Source organism: Balaenoptera acutorostrata, chromosome 14 (genome assembly GCF_949987535.1).
Source record: "Balaenoptera acutorostrata chromosome 14, mBalAcu1.1, whole genome shotgun sequence".
NCBI classification, from domain to species: Eukaryota; Metazoa; Chordata; class Mammalia; order Artiodactyla; family Balaenopteridae; genus Balaenoptera; species Balaenoptera acutorostrata.
Window position 1 is genome coordinate 83,398,479 of NC_080077.1, and position 15,802 is coordinate 83,414,280.

At 47.3% G+C, this 15,802-nt stretch overlaps 2 protein-coding genes across 2 annotated transcripts; one reads left to right on the forward strand and one right to left on the reverse strand.

Annotated features, from left to right (window-relative positions):
* The first annotated feature begins 500 nt into the window (after window positions 1-500).
* OOEP (oocyte expressed protein) lies at window positions 501-1,665 on the forward strand. The gene is made up of 3 exons (XM_007166672.2): window positions 501-693; window positions 888-1,067; window positions 1,403-1,665. The coding sequence occupies exons 1-3, from the start codon at window positions 531-533 to the stop codon at window positions 1,480-1,482; spliced, it is 423 nt and encodes a 140-aa protein (XP_007166734.2). The 5' UTR covers window positions 501-530; the 3' UTR covers window positions 1,483-1,665.
* Window positions 1,666-11,472: 9,807 nt separating this feature from the next.
* KHDC3L (KH domain containing 3 like, subcortical maternal complex member) lies at window positions 11,473-12,953 on the reverse strand. Its single transcript, XM_057527647.1, has 3 exons — window positions 12,684-12,953; window positions 12,338-12,541; window positions 11,473-12,092 (listed from the first exon to the last, which is right to left on the reverse strand). The coding sequence occupies exons 1-3, from the start codon at window positions 12,850-12,852 to the stop codon at window positions 11,473-11,475; spliced, it is 993 nt and encodes a 330-aa protein (XP_057383630.1). The 5' UTR covers window positions 12,853-12,953.
* Window positions 12,954-15,802: the final 2,849 nt, after the last annotated feature.

Consider the following 15,802-nt stretch of genomic DNA (forward strand, 5'->3'; position numbering starts at 1 on the left):
TCTCAGGATTTTGGAAATAAACGAGATTTGTCTCCACTTGCTACGCTTCTAGAATGACCACGTCTGGCGTCTGTATTTTAAACACGACGCACTTGTTTGAATGATTCTGAAGCGGTAACGAACCAGAGGCAGGAGATGAAAGAGAAGATGCAGATTCCACGAGCCCGCCCTCGGCCTGAGCCGCCTCGGGCGGAACCTCAGAACCTGGACCGGGCCTGGACGGGACCCCGCTCCAGCCAACCACACCGTCCATCAATCCGGGCGCCTCGGGGCCGGGCGTTACCTGACCGGGCGGCGCCTCCGAGAGCCGCCGAAGTACCAGGCGGAGGAGAACGCGGAGCGACACCACCGCTCGCCGTACGAAGAGCCCAGCACACCCCGGAGCCCGCGCCCACGGGGCCGCCCAGGAGCAGGGCGCAGGCGCACCGGAGGAGGCGGGGCCGGCCGCGAGCCATAAAGGGCCCGACTTCGCGCCTCCACAAATCCCGCGAGAGCTGCTCGCCCCTTACCCGCGGGCTGCCGGTTCGAGCATGGTCGACGACGCAGGCGCTGCCGAGGCCCGGGGGGACGGGCTGCTGGGGTTCCCACTTCCGCCGCCACGGATTCGCTCCCGGCCGTGGTGGTTTCCTGCGCAGGAGCTGAGGAACCCGCTGGTGTTTTCTTTGGAGGCGTGGCTGGCCGACTCGATCTTCGGTGCGCGACCCGGGGCGTGGTGGTGGCCCCCCAGTCGGGAGAGGCCGCCGAGCCGCGCTCCGCAGCCCTTTCCGGGCGCGCGGGCCGCGTGTCATGCGCGGTGCCCGGCTTCCTGCCCTGCCCGTCCCATCCCCTTCGGGCCAGCTCCTCCTGCCCTTCGCCGTGCCCCGCTCAGTCTCTCCTTTCGCGTTCAGGCCCAGACCGAGCCGTGGTTCCGGAAATGGAGTGGATGAGCCAGGCCCTGCTGACGGTGGACACAGTTCACGCCGGGAAGTTGGTGGAAGTCACCGTCTTCGGGCGGCCGGCTGTCCAGCGCCGGGTGAAGAGCGTGCTCCTGAGCCTGGCGTCGAGTCACCGGGAGCAGCGCGCCCGAGGTGAGGGGCATGGAAAACGTGCGTGGGGAAGGAGCCACGGGGAAGCCACCTGGCCGTACCTGGCCTCCTCCCAGCCTCCGTCTTCCCAAAACTCCCAGTATGCTACACGTGGTCCCTGGGCATCCCTCGTGGGTGGAGTCCAAGCAGGACCCTGGGAAAGTAGGCCGAGATGGGGTGCATTCAGGCCCCTCCCTGCCCGTGCCAGCCTCAGCTTGGTCGCGCCGCTGTTTCCAGGTCCTAGGTTCAGAGCTTCCACCCCGAGAAATGATACTGCCAGCACACACCCACCCCCATGAAGGAGTAGTTTGAAACAGTGAGCATTTTTGCTTCTCCAGCTGAGAAGATGGAACAACTCGAGGAGTTCTTGAAGGCCCAGACACCAGGTCCCCAGGTCCCCCAGCGTCCTGTTGCATAAGTGTTGTCAGGAGCATGAGAACAGTTCTCCTGCTACTAAAGTTCAAGAAAAGCAAATATCCTTAAATCTATGCATTTATTTTTTTCCTGTATCTTGATGGATAGTGGTTTGATTATTTTGCTGCAAACGTGAGTTTGTAGTGCCATTCTAGTAAATAAATGAATTTCCTTTTTTCCAATGGCATAGAGATCTTGGCTCACTCAAAATTAAGCAAATTTATAAAAGACTGACTCTGTTCATTCATATCTTGATGTGAGAGGCTGATAGGTGGTGGGTTTATTTTTGTTTTTTTCTTAGTTTCCATCGTTTTGAAACTACTAACCCTTTTATGATTTTATGGTCAGAGTCAGGCCCTCATGCACAGGGGGCAGAAATGCAGGGTCAGTCTGCTTTGGGTTTCTTTTGCATCATTTGTTCTCAAACTTTAATGTGTGTAAGAATCGCCTCGAGAACTTGCTAAAACACAATTTCTTAGCCCCTTTTCCACTGATTCTGATTCAGTACTTTGGGCCCATGAATATGCATTTCTAACAAGCTGTTAGGTAATGCCAGCGCTTCTTCTCTGAGCCTCTCACTTTTAAGCTGGTGTTTGGTCCCTGAATAGCAGCCAGTGGGCCCGTGTGTTTTCTTGGAGTGGAGTCTCTGACCGTGCACGTGGGTGGGCATTCCAACATGCAAGCTGAGGCGATCAGCATTCATTTTCCTGGTGCTGTGATTTACCAGAGGGAGCCATGGTAATGGGCAGCTTGTGCATTGGCAGGTCGCCTTCCAGCCGGCTGTCTCCTCTGCCCCCCTCCCCAAGCAGGTGTCCTGCATGGGCTGGGTTGTTTTTCCATTACCCTTTACAATGCTATGACCAATCTGTGCAAAACAGTTCCAATACCACGCTGCTTCCACTTTCAGGAAGCAGAATTCTCGGGGGAATGATTGCCAAGAGCTCTGTGGCTTTAGACACAAAGTTGGAGTTGATTTAACTCAGGCAGTTTCTTCACCCCTTAGCAGTAATGGATTCTAGCCGTTTGCAAGGATTTTAAACACACAGATAACACAAATCTTTGATTACAAGGGATATTGAACGTTATTCTACTTCACTTCACATTTTTGTTAAACGCTTTTATACATTTTTCTTTATTCATTCCTGTCATTACTTCTTTCAACGCTGAAGATAAGGGTTTTTATTATCTGTAAAAGCTTTTGTAACACATAATGGTCCGTTACAACCAGTACTGTCCACCCCTTTGCTTCTCAAATTTTTTGCATACGAAAAATTTTTATTGTATGTAGTTAAACCAATTGCTGTTTTCTGTGTGATTTTTTCCCCCCTCATCCTCATGTTTTACATTTAAGCTTAGAGTGCCTACTTTTTCTCCTTTTGTAGAAATTTGATGAATATTACTACAGGTTTTTCCTGGTGGGATTTTTACAAAATCATGGAATATTTTTGACTGTTCAACATTTGGAGGAAGAGGATTATGCTTAATACTTGTCCAGTTTTCCAAAAATTATTCAAAACTAAGTTAGTAAATGATCCTGTTCTCTATCCTTTATACACGTTAACGTATTGAAGTCTTAACCCCCAGTACCTCAGAATGTGACTGTATTTGGAAATAGGGTCTTTAAAGAGGTAATTAAGGTAAAATGAGGTCATGTGGGTGGGCCAGTATGACTTTTTTTAATAAGAAGAGGAAATACAGACACAAGTATGTGCATACACAGAGGAAAGACCAGGTGAGGACACAGCAAGAAGACGGCCGTCTCTGCAAGCCAAAGAGAGAGGCCTCAGAAGAAACCAAACCTGCTGACACCTTGATCTTGGACTTCTAGCCTCCAGAACTTTTAGAAAATAAATATCTGTTGTTTAAGCCACCCAGTTAATTATTTTGTTACAGTAGCCCTAGCAAACTAATGCAACATTTAATATCTAAAAAGGGTAGTTGCTCTGTCATTCTAACTTTCAGAATTTGGGAGTAATATTAGCTGTATATTTGTTGATAAGAGCTTGTATCACATACCAGGCCCTTGAGCTAAGCACCGAAGTAGGATTCTTAGAGCCTAAGTAAATTGCTGAGATCACAGAGCTAGGACTTGGGGGTGGGTGAGATTTGAACCAAAACGTTGATTCTAGGATTTTACCTCTATAATATACTTTCCCACGTGCTTTTATTTTTCTCCACAGCTGAATTTCAGCTCATTCTCTTTGTGTGTGTGTGTGTAAGTGTGTGTAAGAGGAGTTAGAATACACTTAATTTGTTAAGACTACACAGTATTTGTTATTCTATTGAGGAACAAGACAATGTTTTTTTTCCTAACAAGTTGCTAAGATAGAAGTATCTACTAGTACCACACTGAAAAATAGCATTGTTGATTTTTCTGATGATAAACATACTTACATCCTTAATATTTTTAAATAAGGCAATATAAAAGGTATTAATTACTCAAAAAAATCTCACTGCTCACATGGTCCTTTCAAGTAGCTTTCCATTACTCCAAATATTTCTCTATAATTTTAGTAAACATTTTATTTATGTATAGCATTCCATTCATACCAAAACCATGTACATCCACAGTGTGAAAAGATTCATCAAACAATACAAAGGGGACACATGCATGTAGCCAGCAGCCAGAGAAGAAAAGATATTACCAGCACTCCAGAAGCCCCCATTTGCATCCTCCCCAAGGATAACTACTGTTGTGACTTAACTATAAATGGACTCAATCTAAGATTTGTCCATGTTGCCAGCAGTTGTAGTTCCATTGTATGAATAAACCTTAATTTAGTTTTCCATCCTGCTGATGTACACTTTGATTGTTTCCTATTTGGACTTACAATGAATGGGGGTACTATGAAAATTGTTGTACATGACTTGGTGCATGCCTATGTGCATTTCTCTTGAGTATATGTCTGGGATTGGAATTGCTGGGTCATAGGACGTGCATAAGTTCAAGTTGCCAAGGTGACTGAACCAGGTGACTTTCAGCAGTGTATGAGACTTCGAGTTGCTCTACATCTTTGTCAAGAGTCGATTTTTATTTTGGAGAATGTAGGTATTAGTGCTATTGCGCTGCAGTTTTTAAAAATGTAATCACTTAATTGGTCCCATAATATAAAGTTGTGAGTGTACAGTTCGCTTTCTTTTTTAGTAAACTTATGAGTTGTGTCACCATCAGCAGAGACCAGTTTGGGAACATTTCCATCACTTCACAAAGTTCCCTTATGCCTGTTTGCGGACACTCTGCTGGCTGTCTCCACAAAGTTGCCTTTTCTGAACATTTAAGATAGGTAGAATAATATTCAATGTAGTCTTTTACATCTGACTTCTTTATCTAGTTGGACTGCCTCTGCTTTTTGATTGGGGGATTTAATGCATTCTAATTTAATGTAATCATCAGTATGATTGGATTTCTGTCTTCCATTTTGCTTTGTTTCCTATCATGTCTTGTTTTTTTCCTCCATTTTATGTTAGATAAATTTTTATATACACTTTTTTTTTTAAGATTTAATGTTATTTATTTTTGACTGCGTTGGGTCTTCGTTGCTGCGCATGGGCTTTCTCTAGTTACGGCGAGCGGGGGCTACTCGTACTTGTGGAGCGTGGGCTCTCTTAGTTGCAGAGCGTGGGCTTCTCATTGCGGGGGCTTCTCTTGTGGAGTACGGGCTCTAGAGCGCAGGCTCAGTAGCTGTGGCGCACGGGCTTAGTTGCTCTGCGGCATGTGGGATCTTTCCGCACCAGGGCTCGAGCCCATGTCCCCTGCATTGGTGGGCGGATTCTTATCCACTGCGCCACCAGGGAAGTCCCTGTGTACACTTTTTTTTTTTAAAAACATCTTTATTGGAGTATAATTGCTTTACAGTGGTGTGTTAGTTTCTGCTTTATAACAAAGTGAATCAGTTATACATATACATATGTTCCCATATCTCTTCCCTCTTGCATCTCCCTCCCTCCCACCCTCCCCATCCCACCCCTCTAGGTGGTCACAAAGCACCGAGCTGATCTCCCTGTGCTATGCGGCTGCTTCCCACTAGCTATCTATTTTACGTTTGGTAGTGTATATATGTCCATGACACTCTCTCACCCTGTCACATCTCACCCCTCCCCCTCCCCATATCCTCAAGTCCATTCTCTAGTAGGTCTGTGTCTTTATTCCCGTCTTGCCACTAGGTTCTTCATGACCTTTTTTTTTTTTTTCCTTAGATTCCATATATATGTGTTAGCATACTGTGTTTGTTTTTCTCTTTCTGACTTACTTCACTCTGTGTGACAGACCCTAGGTCCATCCACCTCACTACAAATAACTCAGTTTCATTTCTTTTTATGGCTGAGTAATATTCCATTGTATAGATGTACCACATCTTCTTCATCCATTCATCTGTCGATGGACATTTAGGTTGCTTCCATGTCCTGGCTATTGTAAATAGAGCTGCAGTGAACATTGTGGTACATGACTCTTTTTGAATTATGGTTTTCCTGTGTACACTTTTAAAGATTTTTTTGATGTGGACCATTTTAAAATTTATTTATTTATTTATTTATGGCTGTGTTGGGTCTTCGTTTCTGTGCGAGGGCTTTCTCTAGTTGTGGCAAGTGGGGGCCACTCTTCATCGCGGTGCACGGGCCTCTCACTATTGCAGCCTCTCTTGTTGCAGAGCACAGGCTCCAGACGCGCAGGCTCAGTAATTGTGGCTCACGGGCTCAGTTGCTCCGCGGCATGTGGGATCTTCCCAGACCAGGGCTCGAACCCGTGTCCCCTGCATTGGCAGGCAGATTCTCAACCACTGCGCCACCAGGGAAGCCCCTGTGTACACTTTTAAAGTGATTTTTTTCCCTTTGTTTTGCCTTAGGGATTATAAAAATCTTAACTCATTATATTCTGCTTCAGATTAGTGAAAAGGAGGGAAGGAGGAAGGAAAAACAGTTGAATAAGTGGAGACACTATGTTCTTAGATAGCAAAGCCAAGTGTTGCATATTTGTGGTCTGTCCTTCCCAGAACTCAGTGCAATTCCAATCATAGTCACAACCAGTTTTTAGGGGCTGAGGCTGTAGGATGAGAGTCCTTAAAGTCTGATTTTACATGTGCTTCAGAGGGACCCGAGAAGGCTATAATAAGGTTTTTTTTGGGGGGGGGTGGTTTTTTTAAAAATAAATTTATTTTTGGCTGCGTTGGGTCTTTGTGGCTGCGTGCGGGCTTTCTCCAGTTGCAGCGAGCAGGGTCTTCTCTTTATTGCGGTGCAGGGGCTTCTCATTTCCGTGACTTCTCTTGTTGCGGAGCACAGGCTCTAGGCATGCGGGCTCAGTAGTTGCGGCTCGTGGGCTCTAGGAGCACAGGCTCAGTAGTTGTGGCTCATGGGCCTAGTCGCTCCACGGCATGTGGGATCCTCCCAGACCAGGGCTCAAACCCATGTCCCCTGCATTGGCAGGTGGATTCTTAACCACTGCACCACCAGGGAAGTTCTATAATAAGGTTTTAACTAGGGTCTAGTAAAAATTCTGATGAGGTAAATAGGGCAGATGTGTATTAACTAAACCAAAGTACGCAGGTGGACATAACAGAAATAGCCTGTCACTTAATGCTCCACAGCTATGTTCCCAAGATTTCCAGAGAACCCATAAACAGCTGAAATTGTATTCTTTGATACCTTTAGTGAGCACACTCAAAGACACTGTCCACACTAAATTATTTGCTGCCAACCAGTTTACCCTGCCCCCAAAACATGTAGACAGGATTCGCTCTTCTCAAACTGCCTGCGGTCTTCTTTCTTGCTTACAAATCCTGCTCTTGTTTTCTGACGTTTCCTCATGGTTAGACCTAGGTTATATATTTTTGGCAAAAATACTGGGTAAATCATATTGTGTCTTTCTCAGAGCATCACATCAGGAGGCACATGGTTGGTTTTGTTTTTTCCCCACTCTTAGTGATATTTTAAAAAGCCTTGTTTTGATTAGAAGTGTGGAGTTGAGAAATTCTGATGAGGGAAATAGTGCCAACCTGGTGTAAGTAAAGTGGAGTGGCAGGAGGACCTGGGGGAGACTGTCACGTGTGCTCCACAGCTGAACCCAAACGTTTTCCACACAGTCTGTCAACAATGAACCTTTTTCTTTGGTGCCTCTAGTCAGCCTATTCAAAAACTGTTCAGACTTCCCTGGTGGCGCAGTGGTTAAGAATCCGCCTGCCAATGCAAGGGACACGGGTTTGATCCCTGGTCCGGGAAGATCCCACGTGCTGCGGAGCAACTAAGCCTGTGTGCCACAGCTACTGAGCTTGCGCTCTAGAGCCCACGAGCCGCAACTACTGAGTCCACGAGCCACAACTACTGAAACCTGCGCGTCTAGAGCCCGTGCTCCGCAACAAGAGAAGCCACTGCAATGAGAAGCCCACGCACCACAACAAAGAGTAGCCCCCGCTCGCACAACTAGAGAAAGCCCACACACAGCAAGGAAGACCCAAAGCAGCCAAAAATAAATAAATAAAAATAAATTAATTAAATAAAAAACCGTTCAGACTGACCTCTTCACTAGCCCTCAAACATTTTACCTGCAAAAATGTACAAATAAGAGTCACTGTTCCCAGAATTCTTTAGTTTTTTTTAACTTTAAAAAATTGAAGTATAGTTATTTATAATATTATTATTAGTTTCAGGTGTACAACAGTGATTCAATATTTTTATAGCTTATACTGCATTTAAAGTTATTTCAAAATAACGGCTATATTTCTCTGTGCTGCATAAGAGATCCTTATTGCTTATCAATTTTTAAAAAATAAATATTTATTTATTTGTTTTTGGCTGTGTTGGGTCTTCGTTGCTGCGTACGGGCTTTCTCTAGTTGTGGTGAGCAGGGGCTACTCTTCGCTGCGGTGCGTGGGCTTCTCATTGCAGTGGCTTCTCTTGTTGTGGAGCATGGGCTCTAGGCGTGCAGGCTTCAGTAGCTGTGGCACATGGGCTCAGTAGTTGTGGCTCGCAGGCTCTAGAGCGCAGGCTCAGTAGTTGTGGAACACGAGCTTAGTTGCTCTGCAGCATGTGGAATCTTCCCCGGCCAGGGCTCGAAGCTGTGTCCCTTGCATTGGCAGGCAGATTCTCAACCACTGCGCCACCAGGGAAGCCCAGGAAGCCCACTTATCAATTTTATACATAGTAGTTTGTATCCCTTAATCCCACCCCCGTATCTTGCCCCTCCCACTGCCTTGTCCCTACTGGTAACCACTAGTTTGTTCTCTGTATCTGTGAGTCTGTTTCTGTTTTGTTACGTACATTCGTTTTTTTTATTTTTTAGATTCTACATATAAGTGATAACAGTATTTGTTTTTCTCTGACCTATTTCACTAAGCATAATACTCTCTAGGTCCATCCACATTGTTGCAAATGGCAGAATTTCATTCTTATGGCCAAGTAATATATCACTGTGTGTGTATACATATATATATATATACACACACACATATATACACACACTACATCTTCTTTATCCATTCTTCTGTTGATGGACACTTAGGTTGCTTCCATATCTTGGCTGTTGTAAATAATGCTGGTATGAAAATTGGGATGCATGTATCTTTTCCATAGGAGACTTCTGTAGTTTTTGCCTTCGTTCCTTGACAACTTCCATGGACGGCCTTGGGCCTCAGTTCCCAAACAGAATCTTCCTATCTAATCTCCATCTTCTTTTAATGGGTAAAATACACTCTTCTGTATATATGGTATACATGTCGTTTAAGGAATAAAATGAGCACTACAGCATACCTTAATAGAATAACATCAATATTTTGGGAAGCCATCTGTATACACCTTTTCCCTCAACTAATTTTGTATGCATTTTAATAAATTGCAAGACTGCCAATTGAACAGTGAGTAGGTTAGCCCTCTCAGATATTAAAACATTGTATAAAGATACATAGTTAAAACAGTGGGGTAGATAGAAAAAAATAGAAAAAATGATACACATGGACGTAAAATAGATTGCTAATCTTGAGTTTGGGTGAGTATAGCGAAAGTAGCTTTCGTACCATGTAGTACGAAGATAAGTGGTATGGCTATTTTGTAGGGCAGTTTGGCAATATAAAATCTGAAAGGGGCTCATTCTTTAACCAGCAGTTCCACTTCTAGGAAGTTCTCTTAGGGAAATGTTCCAACGTGGACTCAAGGATGCACGTAGAAATTCAAGACAGCAGTTTGTAATTGAGTAATTGGAGAAACAGACTAATCAACCACTAAGGGAACGGCTAAATCAAACTGTACCCATCCTGAGAAAAAGCAAGCTGCTAGAAGAAGGAAAAAAAAGGTGTATACAATTACGTCAAAGTGCAAGTTAAACTGTTACTTCCGTAAGACAGTAAGCTTGAAAGGGCAGATAGGAAGGTCTGGGGACTTTGATCTGGGTGAGAACTTCGACGTCACTGGTCCATGCCCTGCTTTGAGAGGAAACTAGTAAGGTTTTTTTTTAAATCAACACTTTATAGGCATAAGGAGTTTTACCTAGTGTCATCACACCTAAATGCTTTTATTTAAAGTTCAGTCTCCTTTTCTTGGCTTATCTTCAACCAAGGATGTTTACTGTATATTACCATTCTCTTTCATAAAATCAGCTCAGACATATCTATGTGTGTATATGTAGGGTATTTTAAACCTAGTTTTGGGATAGTCACAGAGACTCCTGAATGTTCCATTGGTTTGCTACCTGCTGCTCAGTAATCTTTCTTGTAAAGGACAGAATTTGATGTTCTGGTCATGTGGGTACTACTTAGAGGGGGGAAAAAAATCAAGATTGAGTCTTAATTCTACTCTGATGTAGCCTCAATTGAAACTTTGAGTCTGCATTGATTTTGAGTCTAAATGTTTAAGGTTCACTCAGCCTTGCCTCTTCTGAAAATAGTTAATAGCCTATTTGTAAGTTCAGCTTTGCATCTTTATTTCCCTTGTTATAAACTAAAGGCTTACTCAAAATTGGAGTGAACATTACTGGTGACCAAAGGGTCTACAATAGACATACCACTCCCTGCTCTTTAAAATTAGGTTTCCTTGGATTTTTAAAATGAAAATTTTCACAGCACTAAATTGACTTGTGCTATTTAAAAAAAATCCTAACACCCAGCTGTTAACAGTTTACTTCTAGCCAGGGCACCAGCGTCCCAGCCAGCAGCCAGGAACAGGAAGCCAAACTGACAGAGGTGCTACTTCTCTCTACGGTGGTACTCATAGTACAACATGTGAGTGTATCAAGTTAACATGTTGTACATCTTAATTTACACTGTATTACGTGTCAAATATATTTCAATTTTAAAAAGTGACAAGGAGGGCTCCCCACTGCTGCAGTTACTAGTTAGCAGGGAAGAGTCACCAGCACTGCTTGTGTCTCGCTGGCTTCAAACATCACTGGAGGTCGAGTGACCCGGGCAGGACTTGGAGACGACAGCTGCGCTGTCCTGGCCATTTCAGTTTTCCCCTAGTCGCCAGCAGTTGCCCGAGCTGGGAAGTCTCTGCTTGTAGCGCTATGATGCACCCACCCGTGAGGCTCGCTGAAACCAAGTTTTCACATCCCTTGTCTCTGAGTAGAAATATCTCAGGCTTGGAAGTGTTTCCCATGAGGACGGACTCGACGGCCCGAGAGGTCCCTCACCTTGCAAAGCCAGATGCGCGCGGTGAAGGAGCACAGGGGAAGCACCTGCCCGAGGCGCAAGCCACTGCGGCCCCGGGCGGCTAGAAAGCCAAAAGCTCTCACCTGCCTCTGGGTAGAAAGCCGCCTGGAGCAGATAATGGCTGCTGGAGCGGCGTGCCTGTCTCTCCCCTTCCCCTGCCAATTAACAGACGTTAGGGAAATTCGATGCTTTATTAGAACTCTTTAGATTCGTGTTTGCAAACATTTAACAGGGAGTGGCGGGGAGCGGGGAAACCAAGAACCACACCATTCTTTTCTCAGCTTCTGCAGCAGAATAGGGTTCCAGGAGGGGCTTCCACTTTGACCTTGCCTGGCTCTCTTGCTCCTGGGCCCGAAACGCATTCAGAACCTGGTAACCGGACCCTGGATAGCTTCGGGGAAGCTCTGGGTCGCCGCCTCCCGGGCTGCGCGGGGGGACCGCTGGGTCGCCGCCTCCCGGGCTGCGCCGGGGGACCGCTGGGTCGCCGCCTCCCGGGCAGCACCGGGGGACCGCTGGGTCGCCGCCTCCCGGGCTGCGCCGGGGGACCGCTGGGTCGCCGCCTCCCGGGCAGCGCCGGGGGACCGCTGGGTCGCCGCCTCCCGGGCTGCGCCGGGGGACCGCTGGGTCGCCGCCTCCCGGGCAGCGCCGGGGGACCGCTGGGTCGCCGCCTCCCGGGCAGCGCCGGGGGACCGCTGGGTCGCCGCCTCCCGGGCAGCGCCGGGGGACCGCTGGGTCGCCGCCTCCCGGGCAGCGCCGGGGGACCGCTGGGTCGCCGCCTCCCGGGCAGCGCCGGGGGACCGCTGGGTCGCCGCCTCCCGGGCAGCGCCGGGGGACCGCTGGGTGGCCGCCTGCCGGACCGCGCAGGGGGACCGCTGGGTCCCGGCCTCCCGGGCTTCGCTGGGGCACAGATGGGTCGCCGCCTGCCGGACTGCGCTGGGGGACCGCTGGGTCGCCGCCTCCCGGGCAGGAGGCTTCTCAGAGCCTGGAAGAAGAGCAACGAGAGGAGGTCGCACCTGTGTCCCACATACTCTCCACATAAGGAGTTATCCCTTCGGGCTGCAGGGGTGGGAGCCCGGAATCTGAGAGTACGAGGTCAATTTGCTCCTCTGGATCCCTTGCAAAGAGGAAACCCTCTTCCAGTCGAATTAAGAGGATGAGACCGCTGCCCCGGCACAGCCAGGAAGCATCAGAATCCCTCCCAAGGAACCCGGGGCCTGCCTAGGGTACCTTTCATTGTTCCCGGCCCCGTACTTTGCGCCCGGAGTTGGCGGTGATAGTCAGCCAAGTTCATGATCATAGTGGATACATCTTTCTGGTAATAAGGCCGGCCAAATATCAAGATCTCAGCCTCGCCGTCCGGGTCCCACTGATTAACGTGAAGCAGGGTCTGCGACACACACTCGACATGCGGGATGTGCTCTCCGCCCAGGCCTGCGCAGGAAGCAACGAGGCCCTGAGCAGTGGGGCCTGGGAGGGGAGGCAGCGGGGGGCGCGGATGCGAGCCAGAGCCGCGAAGAAGCCGCCTGGGCGCGGCCAGCCTGGGGCTTCGGCCTCACCGCTCGGGCCCGCTCACCGAAGATTGCTTCCACCAGCCAGGCCTCCAGGTGAATCGCCCTCGGACTCTTCAGGTACTCGGAGTGAAACCAGTAGGGCCGCTTGGTGAGGTTACCGAGCACCTCGAAGAGCGTCCCTTCTCGCTGCTCCAGCTGAACGAGCGTCGGAAACCGCTTGGGGGCGGCCATGCCGCGGCGAGCCTCGCAGGGGGCAGTGGGTCCGCTGACAATCGCCGGCCGAGCATGAAACCCGCCGCTGCAATGCCCCCGGCCTTATATGCAGGGCTTTCGGCAAGCCCCTCCCCCACCCGCGCCCTCCCCATTGGACTCCAGGCCTCGCCTCCGAAGCCCGCAGCCGGGGCTTCTTCCCCGGAAGGCGCAGCTGCGCTGGGGCGCGCGCGCAGGGTGCTCTCGCTGGGCGGTAGCATCCGCATCCTGCCGCTTCCCCGCGCCCCAGGCTGGAGGCCACAACTGGGAAGCTGCGGAAGCCTTAACTGTGGATGCTGGGCGGCCAGGACAGCCCCGGAGACGTAGGCAAGATCCAACGTCGGGCCGACAGCTTTCAGAGGAGCGAATCGGTATTTGCAGAGAGACCCGGGTGCCTTTCAGACAGTTCTAATGGGACCAGTGTAGCGTTCCCGAGGGGTTGGAATAAATTTTAATGGAAAATCTAAGTACTTGGGAAAAACAAATGCTCAAGGAGCAGAAAAAGGTATTCGGAGGCCAAAGTAAGCCCCTCCCACTTCCTCCTGAACCTGACCACTGAGCTCCCTCCCAGATGCCACTGCATCTCCCGCCTCGGCCTTAACCTGTTAGAGACGGCTGCGCACACCCAGCAGCGCGTGGTCCGTGTGGTTTGCACCCCAGAGGGAAACCCCTTGAAACTAACACGGTTATAGCTCCATTTCTTGATTTTTCTGTCCAGCTGAAAGCATTGCCTATTAACTGCTGCTCAGGAAGATGAAGGTACATAGCTCTCCCACCAGTGGTTGGCGTATCATGCCCAGATCCAGCGGCCAGAGAGCCTCGGAATTCAGTCAGGCTCCTTCTTGTTTGCTCTGTGGCCAAAGAAGTGCATGAGAAATTTGCAGGTGTCTGACAGGGTTAAAAGTCTTCAGACCTAAGGAGAATGTGAATTAGGAGCCAAAGAAGGGCTCCATTCAAAGGATCCATTCAAAGCCTCACGGATGGGATAGACTTATAAACGTCCGTGGGTAGGCGGAACAATGAGGAGAGTGTATAACTGAAACCCAAGGGTCTGGGATCCATCACCACCTTCCCTGTAGGTTCTGGGGGTCACTAACATAGCAACTGGAAATTGACATGTGAGGTCCCATCAGTGTCACCAACGAGAATCCAATCCAGGAAGCATCCCCATGAAAATCTCTAGTCTGAAATCTGTTTCTTATATCAAAATGATATAGGATGATTTTTTTTTCCCTTTGGCCACACAGCATGCTGGATCTTAGTTCCCCCACCAGGGATCAACCCCTGCCCCCTGCAATGGAAGCACAGAGTCCTAACCACTGGATCCAGGGAATTCCCTAGACGATGATTTTTTTTTATTTTTTTTATTTTTTAAGTTATACAATTTTTATTTATTTATTTATTTATTTATGGCTGTGTTGGGTCTTCGCCTCTGCGCGAGGGCTTTCTCCAGTTGCGGCAAGTGGGGGCCACTCTTCATCGCGGTGCGCGGGCCTTTCATCATTGCGGCCTCTCTTGTTGCGGAGCACAGGCTCCAGGCGCGCAGGCTCAGTAGCTGTGGCTCACGGGCTTAGTTGCTCCGCGGCATGTGGGATCTTCCCAGGCCAGGGCTCGAACCCGTGTCCCCTGCATTGGCAGGCAGACTCTCAACCACTGCGCCACCAGGGAAGCCCGACGATGATATTTTTGTTCCTTGGTTAGCCTAAGAGGATACGGGCAGTTCTATGCATGTTAATGTCATTTATGTGTGTGTGTGTGTGTGTAGAGATCCTTTACTTCTTTGAAGTTTCAGAATTGGGTAAAGAAATGCTTAAGAGAATTAAAACCATAGTACTAGTAATTGTGTTAAAAAGGAATCTGTCATTTATGTAAAATCCTAGAATATGCAAACTAATCTGTAGTGATAGAAATCAGGGAGTGATTGTCTGGAGATGGGGTGGAGAGAGGAAGGGAGTGGAAAAAGGCACTAGGGTACTCTGGGGGATGATGGAAATGTGCATTATCTTGATTACAGTGGTGGTTTCACTGGATGTGTCTATATGTCAAAACTGGTCAAATTGTACACATTTTAGTATAAGCAGTTTATTGTACTTTAGATATTCTCCAAAGTGCTTTAAAAAAAGAAAGAAATCCGTATACATGGTGCTTTAGGTTCCTGTAATATTTTAGATAATTTAACATATTAGAGAGACAGTTTTGCAACTCCAATTTAAAATACATAATTAAGTAATGGATTTAGATGTGTGACTTTAAGATGAAATCCTAGTTTATATTCAATATTGGATCACTGAAGAGAACTTCAGGTTCAACGTATTAATGTTTCATTTATTTGGTTTGAAGGTATTAGTAATTGGGAAGTTCTTATTTGTTATTTGATTAGAGTACTTTGCAATCTTTTTGCCATGTATGAGGATGTTTAGTTAATTAAATATGTCAGTGGGACCTTGTGTCATTCAGAGGCCATTAAACATAATTGTTAAAACTTTCTAGGCTTATGAATAGCATAGTAAGGTTTGAAAGTAAAACTTGAAAGCTTAAGGAAGGACTGGTGGTTTGGTTTTTATAATTTGAGAAAATAAAATATTAATTTTCAAAGCAGTCTCTAAACACTCTTTTGAGTGCACAGAAATCACTTTCACAGAAATCACTCTCAGCATCTTTCACTGTCTTCCTCCAGCTTACCTAGACTCATCAGACCTGGTATCCTCCCAGTTCAGTTACACAATTTTGTTAGATCAGTATTCAAGTTTATACTATTGTGGTCTTGTAAACAATATTCATAGCTGCATGTAGTTTACTATGATTTCTTGCACAAACTTTTGTTTTTCTTGATGTTATAAATTCCTTCTTTGTTCAAAGACTACTTTTTATTTTTTCAAATGCTTATTTTTCTGTGTACTCCCAAACTCTCCCCAAATGTGTAAATGTCTCT

Bases quoted from the DNA above. Each gene is read 5' to 3' on its own strand.
- OOEP (XM_007166672.2), top strand. From the start codon at position 531: ATGGTCGACGACGCAGGCGCTGCCGAGGCCCGGGGGGACGGGCTGCTG. The intron at 694-887 runs GTGCGCGACCCG...TTTCGCGTTCAG, and splicing joins GCTGGCCGACTCGATCTTCG to GCCCAGACCGAGCCGTGGTT. The intron at 1,068-1,402 runs GTGAGGGGCATG...TTGCTTCTCCAG, and splicing joins CCGGGAGCAGCGCGCCCGAG to CTGAGAAGATGGAACAACTC.
- KHDC3L (XM_057527647.1), bottom strand. From the start codon at position 12,852: ATGGCCGCCCCCAAGCGGTTTCCGACGCTCGTTCAGCTGGAGCAGCGA. The intron at 12,542-12,683 runs GTGAGCGGGCCC...CTTCCTGCGCAG, and splicing joins GCTGGTGGAAGCAATCTTCG to GCCTGGGCGGAGAGCACATC. The intron at 12,093-12,337 runs GTACCCTAGGCA...CTCTTCTTCCAG, and splicing joins GGGGCCGGGAACAATGAAAG to GCTCTGAGAAGCCTCCTGCC.